Here is a 17,568-nt window from a genome sequence, read left to right as displayed (position 1 = left end):
TTACCCAGAGAAAGCTTGATTAGTTAGCAAAAGTTTTATTACTTTCTAGAGGATTTTTACCCTGGATTGATGATTTCCAGTAAAATGGTAGGTTTTTACCTACATCTGTGTTCTCAGTAGCACGTGAATCAAAATTGTGGGTAATTCACTCCTTAAGATGTGGAGGATAATCAAGTTATTTTGACTTTCTGGTCCATACTTATCTATGCCTATAGTTTTATTACCTCTGGCCCGTTTTATTAATTTCTTAGGTCTCATCTGACTTCTTCCATTTATGGCACCTGTGTATAATCCAGCTGGGTTACCTTTTGCTTTGTGGGAGTTCTAGTTAAAATAACATGAAACCATAAATGATGTTTATACATGTCTGATTTTGTTAGTGGTTGCTCTAAACTTTCATTTCAAATAAACTTTAAAAAGGTTTGCATTAATCATTCTAAATTTGGAGGTATCCTTGGATACCTTATAGTTTTATTCTAAGGTATATTTATGTTCCCTGCTAGGTATTAATGATAGCCTTGTAATCCAACAACAACTTCCTGAAATTCATTATATTCATTTTAATAAGTCCTTAAAGTTATAATTTACAGAAGTTACACTGAGTAATTATGTCTCAAAGTTAACTAAATAAAATCAGTTAACTTTAATTTGACTACTCTATGAAAATCTTCATTGTTCCTTGATACTGAGTTATCAGTAGTTTCTGTGGCAATCTGGAGTAAAACAAAAAAAATCCTCATAAATACATTTAGACTTTTAACCAATTCTAGATGAGCTTCTTTGCCCTCTTAGTCTTTGTAAGTGACTTAAGAAAAATAATCTCATAACAGGAAATATTCATTATAGTAACTTATTTTTTTTTAACTGCTGGGAGTTTCATTCTGTCATGTTACATATTTGCTAGACTTCACCCAAATAGTAGTTTTACCTTATCGATGGATCGGGTAATTTTGTTATATGGGTTCTAAACATATTTAGGTTTAAATATGTATACCACCCTTGTATTTTATAGGGAAAATAATAATTATTTTTGCTAACTAGAAGCAATGAGAAATGGCTCTATTGAAAGTTGTTACATGGTCAGAAATTGGCTGCAAACTGCCGGCTTAGCATAAACCTTTCTACCACTTGTCCATCTGCTTCCAGCTTCAGAAATTTTATTACTACTCTTTCCTCTTTTATTTTTCTCACTGCTGGGAGTTTTACTTTTAAAAATTCTTTTTACCGTAGCTTTAGTGGACTTTGGGCGGGTAGGGAGGAATGGAATTAGAATTATATGTGTATGTACAACCTGCAACCTTCATCAAGAAATTACTGGTTATAAACTTCACTTACCCAGAATTTTTAGAGTTTTAACCACTTTGAATGTACTTCGTTTTCTGTGTGTGTGTGTGTTTTGCTTCAAATGACTATTCTTAAGTGCTTTCCTTAACTGTGCAGTTAGCCTCAGCATGGAGGTTACCCCTTCCTGCTTTTAAATATTTGTTCTTGGGTGATGTCAGAAACATGACAAAGTGAGAAATGTCTCCACATCTCTCTCCTTGAAATAACTATAAGCCGAACATCTAAAACTCAGCAAAAAACACCCAAACTTCACACCAGCACATCTGAGCATGGGATCTGCGCATAAGAGCTACCACAGGTCAGAACCTTGGGTGTTGGGTGCTGGACTGGGAGAAACAAAGAAGCTACCTCTCCCAACAGAGCTCCTTGTAGGAGGAGGGGGAAGGGAGAAGGTGCGGTGAGTTCCCTGAACAACACTGCCTGGGAGAGCTGTGAGCTTCACGCAGCCAACGTCAGTGTCCAGGCATCAGGGCAGAAAGCAGAAAAGTGGGGATGGCAGAGAAGCCGGGACGGCAGAGAAACAGCAGTTGATTACTATCAGTTGCAGTTGCGAAATCGAGACTGAGCCGCAGTCCCGATCCCCCAACCCAGAGGGCTCCTCTATCCCTACCCACTGAGACTGAACACTTCAGAGCCCCAGCGGAATCTGAGCAAACAGTACCAAAACTGTCGCTACCATTAACAGGAACTGAGACTGAGGGTAGCAAGCGTGATTGAATATCTATAAGAAAAAAGAAAAGTATTATTAAGACTTTATATAAAGTGGGGATTCAAGAGGCTTAGATGCTATCTACTGGAAACCAAAAGAAAAATGCCTTCTTTGCAACAAGCTAAAGAGAGACCTTTATATAATAAATCTTTCTGGAAAAAAAAAAAACAATACACTTCCATTAATGCCCAGGCAGAGAAATAGTCCATTAAACACCAAGGTGACAAGGCAGCTCAGAAAGAAAGAGAAATATCTCCAGAAAATAAGCTTAAAAACATAGAAATATGCAACTTCAATGACAGATAATTCAGGATGGTACTTCTGAAAAACCTCAATGGGATCCAAAACAACTTATATCAACAATTTCAGGAACTGAAAAAACAACTAGAGGAACAGAATGAATTCTTTAGCAAGGAGATTGAAACCCTCAAAAAGAATCAAATAGAACTTCTATAGATGAAGAACACACTAAAAAAGGTGAAAAATGAAATAGCAGGCTTGGGAAATAGAGTTGACCAAATGGGGGAAAGGATCAGTGATATCGAAGACAGAAATCTAGAAATAAATCAGAAGGAAGAAGAGAGAAACTGAAGAATGAAAAATAATGAAAGAGAAATACAAAAACTAGCTGATACCATCAGAAGAGGAAACATAAGAATAATAGGTATTCTCCAAGGGGAGGAAAAAGAGCAAGGATTAGAAAGCATTTTCAGACAAATAGTTGATGAGAATTTCCCAAATCTAAGGAATGAGCTGGAACTTTGAATTCAAGTCAACAGAACACCCAATTATCTCAACCCAAAAAGGCCTTCACCAAGACACATTGTATTAAAATTATCAAAAATCAACAACAACAAAAGAATTCTCAGGGCAGCCAGGGAAGAGAAGACGATAACCTATGAAGGAAAACCCATTATATTATCGTTGGACTTCTTAGCATAAACCTTACAAGCAAGAAAGGAGTGTAATCCAATATTTACACTATTAAATGAAAAGAACTACCAGCCAAGAATAATGTATCCAGGTAAGCTCTCCTTTAGATATGAAGGAGAAGTAAAGACCTTTCCAGACATACAAAAATTCAGGGAATTCTCCACTATGAGGCCTCCATTACAGGAAATACTGAAAGGGGTCAGCTCACCTAAAACAAAATGACCAAAAAAAAAACACCAAAAAACATAATTAGGAGTAAGGTGACTAGCAGACAGATAGAAGCAGAGGAGTGCAACCCTTACTAAGAACAGGGCATTATAAGCTTAAATAATAAGAGAATTGCTATAGCAAGATAGTAATGAACGTTCAACATACATATGGACAAATTGAGACAACGATGGCTGAAAAGGGGAAGATTCAAAGATCCAAATTTGTAAAGGGGAATGGAGATAAGGCACATGCAGAAGAAAATGGATGACTGTATATATATATTACTATCCTTTACATATTCGTAATGGTAACCACACACTAAAGATTCCGAAGTATTTAACATAAAACAAGTTGGACCAGAGGAACAACCTACAAAACCCAACCAAAAATCAAAACGAACCAAAAAACGCATACAAGGACAAGGAAGAAATGGAAACACTGAGCTACCAGAAAGCAAAAGATAAAATGGCTATAAGAAGACCTCATATTTCAATAATCATCCTAAATTAAATCGACTGAACTCAGCAATAAAAAGAGTTGCAGATTAAATCAAAAAACAAAACCCAACCATATGGTGCCTCCAGGTGACACATCTCAGTTCCAAAGACAAACATAGACTCAAAGCGAAAAGGTAGAAAATGATATTTCAAACAAATGGCATTCAGAGAAAAGCAGGAGTAGTGGTACTAATATCAAACGAAATAGACTTCAAAATAAAAAAGGTAAAGAAAGATACTGAGGGACACTTCATAATGATAAAGGGAATCATGCACCAGGAAGACATAACACTTGTTAATATCTATGCTCCCAAACAAGGAGCCTCAAAATATATAAAGCAATTACTAACAGAATTAAAAGGAGAAACACCAAAACACTATCATAGTAGGGGACCTAAATACCCTACTGTTGGATATGAACAGTTCACCAAAACAAAATCAATAAAGAAATAACATCCTTAAATGACACATTAGAGTAGCTGGACATAATTGATATTTACAGAGCCTTTCATCCCAAAACATCTGCTTATACATTCTTCTCTAGTGCACATGGAACATTCTCAAGGATTGACCACATACTGGGACACAGAGATAGCCTCAACAAATATAAGAGGGTTGAAATCGTACCAAGCATATTTTCTGATCATATGCTTTGAAACTAGAAATCAACTACAAAAAGAAAGCGGGAAGAACCACAAATACATGGAGATTAAACAACATGCTACTGAAGAATAACTGGGTCAGAGAAAAAATAAAAAGAGAGATCACAAGATGCATAGAAACAAATGATAATGATTGTACAACATATCAAAACTTTTGGGACACAGCAAAAGCAGTCATAAGAGGACAGTTCATATCATGACAGGCCTATCTCCAAAAACAAGAACAAGCCCAAATAAACAACCTAATGCTTCATCTTGAAAAACTAGAAAAGGAAGAACAAGTGAAGCCTAAAAGCAGAAAGAAAGAATCAAAATTAGAGCAGAAATAAATGAAATTGAAAACAAACAAAAAACAATAGAAAAAAATAAATGCAACAAAGATTAGTTCTTTGAGGTTAATAAAATTGACAAACCCCTGGCTAGACTCACTTAAAAAAAAAAAGAGAAAAGACACAAACAAAATCAGGGATGAAAGGGGGAATTATGACAGACATTGCGGAAATACAAAGGATCATACAAGAACACTGAAAAAGTATATAACACCAAATTTAATAACCTAGAAGAAATGCACCAGTACTTAGAAAGAAAACGACCTTCCTAGAATGAATTAAGAAGAACTGGACAATCTAAATAGACTGATCAGCAGTATGGAAATTGAAACAATTATCAAAAACCTACCACAAAGTAAAAGTCCAGGACCAGTGGCTTCACCAGTGAATTCTACCAAATATTCAAAGAAGATTTAATACCTATTCTTCTCAAACTTTTCCAAAAAACTGAAGAGGAGGCAACACTTCTCAACTCATTTTATGAGGTCAATATTACTCTGATACCAAAACCTGGTAAAGATAACACAAAAAAAGAAAACTACAGACCAGTATCTCTCATGAACACAGATGCAGAAATCCTAAACTGAATACAGCAACATATTAAAAAGATCATACACCACGATCGAGTAGGCTTCATCCTGGGGGCACAGGGATGGTTCAACATACGCAAATCAATTAATGTGATATACCACATAAACAAAAAATAAGAATCACGATCATATCACTATATGCAGAAAAAGCCTTTGACAAAATACAGCATCCACTTATGATCAAAACATTTAACAAAATTGGTATAGAAGGAAAATACCTTAACATAATAAAGGCCATATATGACAAACCCTTGGCCAACATTATACTTAATGGTAAAAAACTAAAAATCTTCCCTCTAAAATCAGGAACAAGGCAAGACTGTCCACTATCACCACTGTTATTCAGTATAACATTGGAGGTCCTAACCAGTGCAGTCAGGCAAGAGAAAGATATAAAAGGCATCCAAATAGGAAACAAAGAAGTCAAACTGTCATTGTTTGTGAATGACATGATTCTCTATATAGAAAACCCTCAAGACTCCACAAGAACACTACTGGAAACAAGCAAATACAGTATGGTTTCTGGATACAAAATCAACGTTCAAATTTCATAGCATTCCTATACTCCAATGAAGTGTCAGAAAAACAAGTGGAAAAGATGATTCCTTTTACAATTGCAACAAAGAATAAAATACCTAGGAATCTAATGAAACATGTGAAAGATCTGCAAAATGAAAACTATAAGACCCTATTAAAAGAAATCGAAGAAGATAGAAAGAAATGGAAAGATACTCCTTCTTCTTGGATTGGAAGAATCACCATAGTCAAAAAGACCTTATTACCTAAAGCATTATACAGATTTAATGCAATCCTTATCAAAACCCCATCGACATTTTTTAAAGAAATAGAACAAAAAATCATCAGATTTGTATGGAAGCACAGAAGACCCCAAAGTGTCAAAGCCACCCTGAGAAAAAAGAACGAGGCTGGAGGCATCATCACTCCACCCTACTTTAAATTATACTACAAAGTAACAGTAATTAAAATGTCATGGTATTGGCAGAAAAACACACACACAGACCGGTGGAACAGAATCGAGAGTCCAGAAGTAAACCCATGTTTATATGGGCAAATGACTTTCAACAAAAAGGCCAAAAACATACAGTGGAGAAAGGAAAGCCTCTTCAATAAATGGTGCTGGGAAAACTGGAAGGCCACCTGCAAAAGAATTTAACAAGACTTGTCTATCACCACACACCAAAATTAACTCAAAATGGATTAAAGACTTGAATATAAGTCCTGAAACAATAAAATGAATAGAAGAGGAACTAAACTCAAGGAATTTGGACTTAAAGAGGATTTTATGAATTTGACTTCAAAGGTAAGGGATGTAAAAGCAAAAATAGATGAATGGGACTACATCAAACTAAAAAGTTCTGCACAGCAAAAGAAACCATCAACAAGGTAAAGAGACAGCCATCTAAATGGGAAAATATATTTGCAAGCAATGTCTTCCATAAAGGCCTAATATCCAAAATATACAAAGAACTCATACAACTCAATAACAACAAAAAAACGATCCAATCAAAAAATGGGCAGAGGACATGAACAAACACTTCTTCCTAGAGGATATACAGATGGCCAACAAATATATGAAAAGATGCTCAACATCACTAGCTATTAGGGAAATGCAAATCAAAACCACGAGATACCATCTCACAGCTGTTAGAATAGCAATAATCAACAGGACAAGTAATAACAAATGTTGGAGAGATGTGGAGAAAAAGGAACCCTTATACACTGATGGTGGCACTGCAGATTGGTACAGTCATTATGGAAAACGGTATGGAGGTTCTTCAAAAAACTAAGAATTGATCTACCATATGATCCAGCAATCCCTCTACTGGATATTAACCCTAAAGACTTGAAAACTCATATCCGAAAAGATATTTCCACACCAATGTTCATAGCAGCACTATTCACATTGGCAAGGACATGGAAGCAACCGAAGTGTCCTACAATAGGTAATTGGATAAAGGAGCTGTGATACATATATACAATGGACTATTACTCAGCCATAAGAAGGGATGATATACTGCCATTTGCAACAACATAGATAGACCCGAGATAATCATGCTAAGTGAAATAAGCCAGACAGAAAAAGTTGAAAATCACATGCTATCACTTATATGTGGGATATAAACCTAAAAGCAGCAGATGAAGAGGAGAAACAAACTCATGGACATGGACAGTAGACTAGTGGTTATTAGAGGGTAGAGAGGGAGAAGGTAGATGGGGTAAAAGGGGTCAAATATGTGGTGACAGAAAGAAATTAACTATGGAAGGCCAACATACAATGTAAATATATATATGCCTTACTGTAAAATGTACAGCTGAAACTTACTGGAATTCGTTAACAAATAACACTATAAAAAATAATAAATTTGTTTAAAAAAATTTTTTAATTTGTTAATTTTTAAACACTGATCAATTTACTTTTTAAAACTGCTTTTTATATATGAATCTGTTATATACTTAATGTAAAAAAAAAGCAGTACAAAAGTGTATATTGTAAAAACTCCCTTTTTCTTCTCACACTTATCCCAATCTTCAGAGGTAATTATTTGCAGTTTGATATTTCACCTTTTAGACTTTTTCCTATACATCTGTAAGCATATATTTTAAAAATATATATATAGTTCTTCTGAGCTGTATAGTCTTTTAATTGTATATAATGTCCATTCTTCTGTATGATGATATATACTTTAATTTAAAAAGTATAGCGTAGTAGTCAGGGTTTTAGAGGCAGACTGAGGGGTGCCTGGCACACATTAAGCACTTGCAACAACTATTAGCTAAAATCGTTGTTATTGTTAAATAGTATTTTCTATACCTACATTGATAGTTAGGTTGTTTCTAATTTTTCAGTACCAAGAGCAATGCTGTAGTAAGTAACCTTGTTACATAGGTGTTTGTTAACTTGTACATTTCTAATGGATAAATAAGACATACAGATTTCCAGTTATAAAAACCCTCACAGAGATTTAAATTACAACATAGGAATATAGTCATAAATATTTTAATAACTATGTATGGTGTCAAATGGGTACCAGACTTATTGGGATCATCACATCACTTTTTATATTATAAATGTCTAATATCTAGGTTGTACACCTGAAACTAATGTAATATTATATGTCAACTATAATTAAAAAATTTTAAAAATTTAATTTCTAGAAGTAAAATTTGGAATAGAATGTTACTTGTATTTGCAGTTTTGATTGTTTTGCAAATTTATTTTTAGGAAAGATTGTACTAACTACAGCATATGAAAGTGATTCCTTACCAATGCCAGTTATTATAAATTTCTTAGTTTTTTTCAGTCAGGATAATACTTTTCTGACAGACAATTCATTGTTCTCAAAGACCTGAATTTGTAGTATTACCGTGATCCACAAGGTGGGGCTAATTTTCTGGATTTCTACATACCCAGACTAATTTTGATGAATACAGTTAACAAAATACGGTCACATGCATCCCCAAGAAGGATTTTTGGATGTTATTACTTACTACAAATTATTCCTTCATTTTTAGAATACAATATCTTCCCAAAGATTGAATAAATTGTAAAAACAAATATCATGTGATTACTAATATAACATATTATAGATATTTAAATATTACTGCAGTGTGATAAATATGTATCATAATTGAAGTATACATAAAATACTGTAGGATCATTTGGTTACTGACCTAAACTCTGAATGAACTTATTTCAATTTACTCCATGATTTATATGTTTCCTTCAAAAGTAGTAAAAATATAAAACATAACACTTTCTGTAGGATACTTATTCATACTCAGTTATAAGGCCTAAGTTAGAAGCTTTTATTCTTTGGTGATGTCAGGTAAAATGGAATTTAAAAAGACAGAATACTTTTATTTAGAGCACAGTTTCTTCAGCCAGAATGCCTGGATTCAGATATGGGCTGTGCTTTTTTACTGCCAGATCTTGGAATTGCTGCTTGACCTTTCTGTACCTTAGTTTTCTTGTCTTTACAATATAGACAATAGTACTTACCTACCTCTTAGGGTTACTGTGGAAATTAGATGAATGGAGTGTTATGTGAGTGTGTGTGTGTAATTCAGAATAGCATGCATTTTAAAAAGTGTACATAAATGTCAGTTATTGGATGTTATTATTAATGCTATTTACAAACTAAAACTTGAATACTTTCCAGGCGATTTTCCCAAAATGTATTTTTTAATACATTTTATTTAATAATTTTCGTCCACAATATTTAAAAATAAAATAGTTAATATACAATATTATGTTAGTTTCAGGTATACAACGTAGTTATTCAATATTAATATACCTGATGAAGTGACCACCGTGCTAAGTTTAGTGGCCATTGTGCAAGGTTATTACAATATTGTTGACTGTATTCCCTATGCTATACATTACATCCTTGTGACTTATTTATTTTATAACTGGAATTTTGTACCTTGTATTCTCCTTCACCGGTTTTTGCCTTTCCCCTGACCCCCTTAACCTTTGGCAACCATTAGTTTTTCTTCTGTCTTTGAGACTGTTTCTCTTTTGTATTGTTTATTTGTTTTATTTTTTAGGTTCCACATATAAGTGAAATCATATGGTATTTGTCCTTCTTTGTTTGACTTATTTCACTTAGCTTAATACCCAGGTCCATCTATGTTATTGCAAATGGCAAGTTATCTTTCTTTTTTAGGGCTGAGTAATATTCCACTGGACCATATATTCCATTATATATGTACCACATTTTCTTTATCCATCACCTTTGATGGACATTTAGGTTGCTTTCATATCTTGGATATTATAAATAATGCTTCAGTGAACATAGATGTACATATATCTTTTCAAATTAATATTTTTATTTTCTTCAGATAGATACCTAGAGGTGGAATTGCTGGGTCATGTAGTGTTTCTATTTTAGTTCTTTAAAGATTTTAATTAAAATATAATAAAATATTTTATTAGTTTCAGGTATATACCATAGTTATTCAACATTTATATACCTAAAGAAGTGATCACTGTGATAAGTCCAGCAACCACCTGACACTGTACAGTGCTTTCACAATATTATTGACTGTATTCCCTATGCCTGTACTTTCAGGTATTTGTTTTATACCTGAAAATTTGAACCTCTTATTCCTCTTCAGCTACCCCCCATTTTCCTAAAACGTGTTTTGGAAAGTATTTTCCCATTAACATTTTCCCCACAATATACAAAATAATCTATTTAGTTTCAATGTAGTATATCTTTTGGTATCTGAGATTTCAAATGGCATATATACATTGCTATTCTATAGTTTCTCAATATACATTCAATGAAGAATTAATCATTATTTACTGTTCAGTTTAGAGATTGGTTAAACTATACTTTATATCTTTCTTTAGAATAATGGTATTATCTTCAGACCAAGTATTTCAGCACCATCTGAAACTTATTTGAAATGAAAATTCTTGGGTTCTACCCTACTAAATGTTGAAACCCTGGAGTTAGAGCTTAGCAATTTATGTTTCAGCAGACCCTCTTGATGATTCTCATGTATGCTAACGTTGGATAACTGCAGCTTTGGGAAGTAATTAAGACTTTATGTTGTGGTAGTGTATGCCAAGGACTATTCGTTATGGTATCTGACATTATTTGTTATGACTATTGAAACAAACTTCTACAGAGTATTTTTTCTTTTCTTTAGTAATTATGAGGCTTTTAGTAATAATTTAACTTTTACATATTTAGAGAAGTATTATATATTTTTAAAGTGCCTCCAGTGTGTAGAAATAGAATTGCCAGATCTTGTCTGCATAGCTGTAAAGAAACTTTCCCGATAAATTTAAAACATTTTGTAGAGAATACATGATTGGTAAGTTGATATGCCTAAAGGCAAAAGTTAGCTTAAAACTTTAAATTTATTTGTACTCATTTTAACCTGCCAGTCTTGTAGTAGTTGGTAAACTAGTTTATTACTTACTGCTATAATGATATGTGAAATATGATATAGGTGGAGAAAAAAAAAAAAACAGGCGAGAGAGAGAGTGTAAAAGAATGGAATTTAATAGGACCCCAAAACTAATTAAAATTGAAGTAGGAGTTGGGGAGGAGAAATTGTCTTGATTTACTAAAATTTGTGAAAATATTAGAGGGGGATTTCGATAACAGCTTGGTATGAATTAATATGATATAGCCTCAAAGCAGCTGAAATCCTAGATTGCGTTAACAAAAAGATAAATATGTAGACTATAGGAAGTCATAGTCTCCTTGGAATCCTAAGTTTTTTGGCATTGTAATTAAAGTTATAATTATAGGGGTAAAGAACTGGAACTCACTGAATAGAATGAGCATAATAGTAAAGAGAATGAAACCATGCTACATGAGGAACACTTGAAGGTACTGGGAGACTTAACTTGCCTCAGAAGGACCCCAAGTGCTGGAAAGGAAAGAACCTGGTTGTGAAAAGTCTTCCAGGGTTCATTCTTGTTCCACCTCTCTCATTTGTTTTTTTTTTGTTGTTGTTTTTTTTGTTTTGCTTTCTGCTACCCTTTTACCTCCAAAATCAGTAGGCCTGCCAAGTTGGGGACTTTGAGGCCAGGGAGTTTCTAGCATGTGCCTTGTTGGGTATTGATCAGGAAGAAGATTGGGGTAGCTGCCTGTTGTAGAAAATGACAATCAAACCTTCTCTAAGATGGGAAATACCTCTCAGAGCATAAAAGCCCAGTTAGCTCTGTGAGCCCTGAGTTAAGAGAACATCATCTGATGGCAGAAAAGTAAGAGTCAGATGAATGTACAGTGAGGACAAAGGTGGTTGTGGTGGTACTTAGCCCTTGGTAGTACGAAAAGATCATATCTCCCTTATTCCACTGACTGGCTATAGCAGAGAGTATCAAAAAGCAGTGGTGTCCTTTCTGCCGTGTTCCAACTCTTTGATAATATTCCATTCCCATTTTTTCTTTCCTCCCTTTAAGGGAAAAAAAGCCTTGAATTTACAGTGTAAATTTTGTAATACTTGTCTTGGTAGGATATACATTTCTTGAAGGAAATGATCTTATTTGTCTCTATAATTCCTCTATTACTTGTTAAAGTACATTGCTGATATGATACTTTCTTTGTAAAAACCTCCTGAACTCTTTTCATGCTTCTAGATACCATAGTACTTCATACATACCCCAGTTACAGCACTTGTGTTGCTTGTAACTTTTTTATTTTTGTACACCTGAAAGATTGTAAGCCCTTTTAGCATAGATTGGTAACTATCTTGTTCATTTTGATAATCCTAGCACCTGTTACATAGTAGATGCTCAGTATATTTGAAATAAATTATGTACAATCATGATCACATCAAATGCACAGAATTTAAAGATAGCTCTGAAATCACCTTCATTTTATCAGCGTGTTCTTTTCTCTCTCCTTTGGTCTCCTGATTCTTGATTTTACTAAATTAGACCCTTTTGCTTGCCTGCTTTGCACTTCTAGTATCATATACTGATTAGCTTCCCCACCTGTGATCTTGTCCTCTCCTGTCAGCAAATCTGAAGATAGATTTGTTAACAACCCATATATCTTAGCTTACCTAAGACTACTCACATGTATACATTGCCTTTCACAAGTAGCTCATATATTAATCCAACTGAGAAATCACAACATAGAGCAGTTCAGTAGTGCCCTGACCTCTCTTCTTAATAGTGTTACGGGAGGAGGTTTTATGAAGCTTGGGAATCTGCTAAGATATATGGGTGCTCTGTCCTCTCTAATCCAGCTGACCAGCTGTGTAGCTGGAAACATTGACCAGATGTCACTGACCAGATATGTCTTCCAGTTCAGTTTGGTGACAGCTAGGAGCATGGATTTGAGTGGAGCAGGAGAGAAGAATCTCCCAGGTTTCTGAGTTAGATAATAAGTGTATGGTGAAGGACTTCCAAATGTAATAGAGAATACAGAGGGGTATACACTTTGAAGGGGAGACTGGTGAGTTTAATTACAGTACATTAGTATTAGGATGTCCTGAAAGGTATCCAGATAAATGTATCTAGTAAGCAGTTGGATAAAACAAACTGAAAATTAGGGAAAAGTTCAAATTTGAGAGTTCTTCAACCACAAGAATTTCTTGGGCTGTAATGTAGCATTAGAAGTAAACTAAGAGCAGAACCAAGAATTTAAATGAAGAGAGAAAGCCATGAAGATAAGACAGAGAAGGAAGAATCTGAAAGTAAGAAAAACCAGACAAGTCTCTCCACCCCCAACAAAGAACATAATGAAAAAAATTGAAAGAAGGATGTGTCAATAGTGTCAAATATTGCAGAATAAGGTAAGAATTGGAAACTCTCGGATTTGTTAAGTGAGGAGTCATATAATTTTATATGAACAATTTCATTGGAATGGCAGGAGGAGACGTCTCATTTTGATGTGTTGAGGTCTAGTATCGAGATGAGGAACTAGAAACAGTATGTGTAGAAGTTTCTCTTAAGTTTAGAAGAGTAAAGATAAGATTACTTAAATTCCCATAAAGCCTAAGGTGCAGACCTCCTCCTAATCCCCTAAAGCTTGCCCAGTCTCTCAAGAATTCAGCTCTCAGCCAGTCACAACAAGGAACTACGACTTTCTTAGAAACTTAGGTCATGGCAGATTCAGCAGATACTAGCTTTTCTGCTACTTCATATAGGTTATATAACATTTACATTCACATCACCCTTCTGTGAGGGTATATCAGATCACGTGTGCTATAAACTCTTTCTCTTTGTTTCCCATTCAAAATACATTGCCATAAGGTAAGTGCATGGTGACATTATTATAGGACTACTCTTAATTTGTCTGTAATGTGTTTTTTTTAAAAAACTTAATCATTTACAAAGTTTGTTATTAATAGCAAATTCTCTATCCTTCTGCTCACAACTGATCATACTGCATGCTCTGAGGCCATTTATTTTCCTTTGAACTGATTAGTAGTTCAGTAAAGTTGTTAATTCATCCAAAGCCTTAGCCTGAATGAACCTAATGTTCCTGTTAGTCTGGCTGTTCCCTGGCTGGGAATACATGACCACTGGGTATTTACTCTCCTTAGGTAGTAGCTTTCACTTTCAGCTTTTTACTACCAGTACTTTTTTAGGAGAGGCTGATTGGAGCTTTGAAATGAGAGGAGGCTGATTGCACTGACAAGATTTCCTGTGTATCAGGGCTGTACTGTCTTCAGTGAGTTTGAGAAAAATGTTTTCAGACCAGAAAGCAAAAAAGCTGTCTGCCGACCCAAGTCTCTGACTTTGGCTTCACCTTTGTGCACTTGTAACTAAACTTCCTACCAAGCAAGTCTATGTATGTACAAGGGGAAATCCATCCTCCATGTAATTAGGAGTTCTGCCCCAACTATTTTCCTCTACTCCTCAACTTAATTGCTGCTGTAGTCAGTATTTGGAAAAATTGTATACCTTTATAGCTGTATATATGGAACACAGGCTAACCATTAGGTTCTAGCCTCTAGACTCTCAACTATTGGGTCCCCCATTTTCTTTGAACTCTTCTTCCTAAAGTCCATCTAGACATTTGCTTCTTATAACAACCTCTTTAGGAATCTGTAGCCTGTTATTCCCTCCATCCTTGCTGGGCATCATATTAATAAGCTTCCTTAGTTTCTCCAGAATGCTAAGAACTAACTGATTTGTATGAACAAACTGTACATTGGAGCAAGCACAAATTTATTCTGCTTTCTCTACAGCCCTGTGATGCAGCTATAGTGTCAGATTTTATCTACCTGTCTGGGTCTTGGATTTTTGCCATTTTAAACATAATTTTACATATATTAAGTGCAACATGTCCAAACTGCTGTAAACAGCTTCTTCCTCATCTTGCCTCTCTTTTCAGTTAATTATACCACCATGTCCTCATTTACCCAAGTCAGAAACATAGGAGTCATACTTGACTACTCGCTATCTAACCTTCACCCAAATCCATTCACTTTGGCTCTTAAATATCTCAAACAAATATTTGTGCCACTTTTTCATTTACATTCTCTGCCTCACCCATAACTCTCTTTCAGTTTCTTATGCTACCGTATTCATCCTCAACTTCAGATTTCTCTACTTGTAATGCTTTGACTTTCAACTTATTCTTGTATATTTAGATGAGACAACTTATTCATTTATTCTTTATAACACAGCCTAAATATTACTTTTTTAGAGAAAATTTTCCTGACTTTCCAAACCAGATTAGATGTGTGCTTCTATAGCACCCTTTATTTTTCATATGATAGCACTTAGTACATTTTAATTTCTTGTTAAATCCCTAGACTTAAGCTTTGTTGGGGAAGTAACTTAGCTATCGTGCTTGCCATTGTGAGCTATTTAAAGGTGGAATGTACTTCTTGGGAGCTTATGTTTCCCATCACCAGCAGTGTTCATGTATAGGTTGAATAGCTCAAGTCGGGACTGTAATAGAGAACCATTGGAAGGTCTGTAAGCCCTTTCCAGTTAAGAGATTGCTTTTTCCAGTGTGCAAGAATATCACCAAGTTGAAAATATTGAATAATCAATGACTAATGGTACTTGGAGAACCTAAGAGATATTTCTCATTTAGAGCACTGTATCTAGAGTGTTAAAAATTAATGTTATATTTGGTATCTCTTATAGGTGAAATGAATCAGAAATACAAGGAGCTAAAAAAAAGGGAGGAAAATATGGACAGTAAGTGAAAATCTTATAGATATGATATTATATTCTCAGGTTGCTGTTCATTTATACCAAATCAGAGATCTTATATGGGAAGATATAATAGCTAATAAATACAGAAATGTGGAGATTCAAAGCATTTGCCTTAAAGAATTACTAAATATCTAGCATAGTTTAGGGATGGGTAGAGAATTCTAAAATGGTTTTGTACATGTATGTGTGTGTATGAATGTTTGTGTGTTAGGGTTAGATTTCTAGTTCTAGTACTTATAGTCTGTATAGAGAATCTGTAGACCACTTACTGATTGAATGTTGAATATTTTACATGCTTCCCCATGTTTACCTTTAATATCTTTCACCTTTTTTAGCTTTTTATTTATTACCACTCATCTCAGATCTTGTTACTTGGTTCTGTCACTAACTGTAACTTTAATAGCCTTCAGGTGCAATTTCTTTTCACTTAAAAAAAAATCTTGACTTTGTAAATAGATCTTCACTTAAACTTACATTATATATTCAGAGTTTTCAAAATTGACGTATATGTTTTCTATTACTGGTTTCTTTCTTAAATTATTTTGCTAGAATCTGAAGTTTTATAGGTCTGATGTCAATAATTACTTTCATAGAAGCATGCTATAAAGCAGTAATTGCCAACTCTTATTGAACAATATCCCAGGATTTATTTAAAATCTCAGCAAGTACCAAAAAGGATGATTTCTTAGGATATTTATAATCTGAATAAATTATTCAACTTAATTAGTTGAGATTAGTGCAGCATTATAAGTAAAATACTCATTTTCAGATAAAATAGGAGATTGGTAATGCTGTTTTTAGAAGTAAAGTTAGTGTCTAATTATAGATGTTAATGTAGCTGTATTAAAGAGAGCCTATGTAAACATTATTTCTAATCTCTTTTATATCAACTGTTAATTCTTGGCTTATATAAATTTTTAGTTTACTTGTATTAAGATCATAACAAGCTTTAAAGTTTGAAAGTACATAGAAATATTTTTATTGAGTAATTTAATTACCCTTGGGCTAATAAAGTATTAAACATTGATAGATTAAAATTTGCTTTGAATTTATATAATGTGTTCTTAAGACCTACAAATCAGAGTTGTTAACTATATCAACTGTAATGTCTCATCATATTTTTCAATTGGCAGCTTTTATTGAAACTTTTGAGGAAACTAAGAATCAGGAACTGGAACGGAAAGCACAGATAGAAGCCAACATTGTTGCACTTTTGGAGCATAGTAGTCGAGTAAGTACCATGTGCCTGTCCTGGTGTCCTCATTATTTTTTCTATGATTACCTTTTCCACATACAACTCAAAAAATGCAGTGGTTGATTATTACATTTGCTCATTTAAACTTTCCTTAAAATTTCCCTGCTTGTTTATTTCTGTGAACTATTAATTTTATTTTTCTAACAAAATTCAGCTAATTAGTTGGATGACAGGGAAAAAGAGATAACATATGTATAATAGCAATATTTAGTAGTAAGCGAGGGACTAATTTAGAGTAATTATTAAGATTTATCTGCAAGAGTACAAGATAGCCAATGAGTATTTTAATTGATCAAAAAATGTTTATTGAGCAGCTCCTAGTTAGTATATGGTAGCATAGGAGGGAAAATGCATGGTTTTTTTTTTTTTT

At 34.0% G+C, this 17,568-nt stretch overlaps 1 protein-coding gene across 2 annotated transcripts in view; it reads left to right on the top strand.

The window, feature by feature from the left end:
• The window catches only part of IFT74 (intraflagellar transport 74), a 76,353-nt gene that overhangs the window by 45,357 nt on the left and 13,428 nt on the right, over positions 1–17,568 (top strand). For both annotated transcript variants that reach the window (XM_039880686.1, XM_039880685.1), the window contains exons 14-15: positions 15,872–15,925; positions 17,077–17,174. In XM_039880686.1, coding sequence (XP_039736620.1) covers positions 15,872–15,925; positions 17,077–17,174 — 152 coding nt within the window. The remainder of the gene's footprint in view (positions 1–15,871; positions 15,926–17,076; positions 17,175–17,568) is intronic.

The sequence above is a fragment of the Pteropus medius genome, unplaced genomic scaffold (genome assembly GCF_902729225.1).
Source record: "Pteropus medius unplaced genomic scaffold, Ma_sr-lr_union100, whole genome shotgun sequence".
Lineage (NCBI taxonomy): Eukaryota > Metazoa > Chordata > Mammalia > Chiroptera > Pteropodidae > Pteropus > Pteropus medius.
The sequence above is the reverse complement of the archived record's forward strand: the minus strand, read 5'-3'. Positions and strand labels throughout refer to the sequence as shown.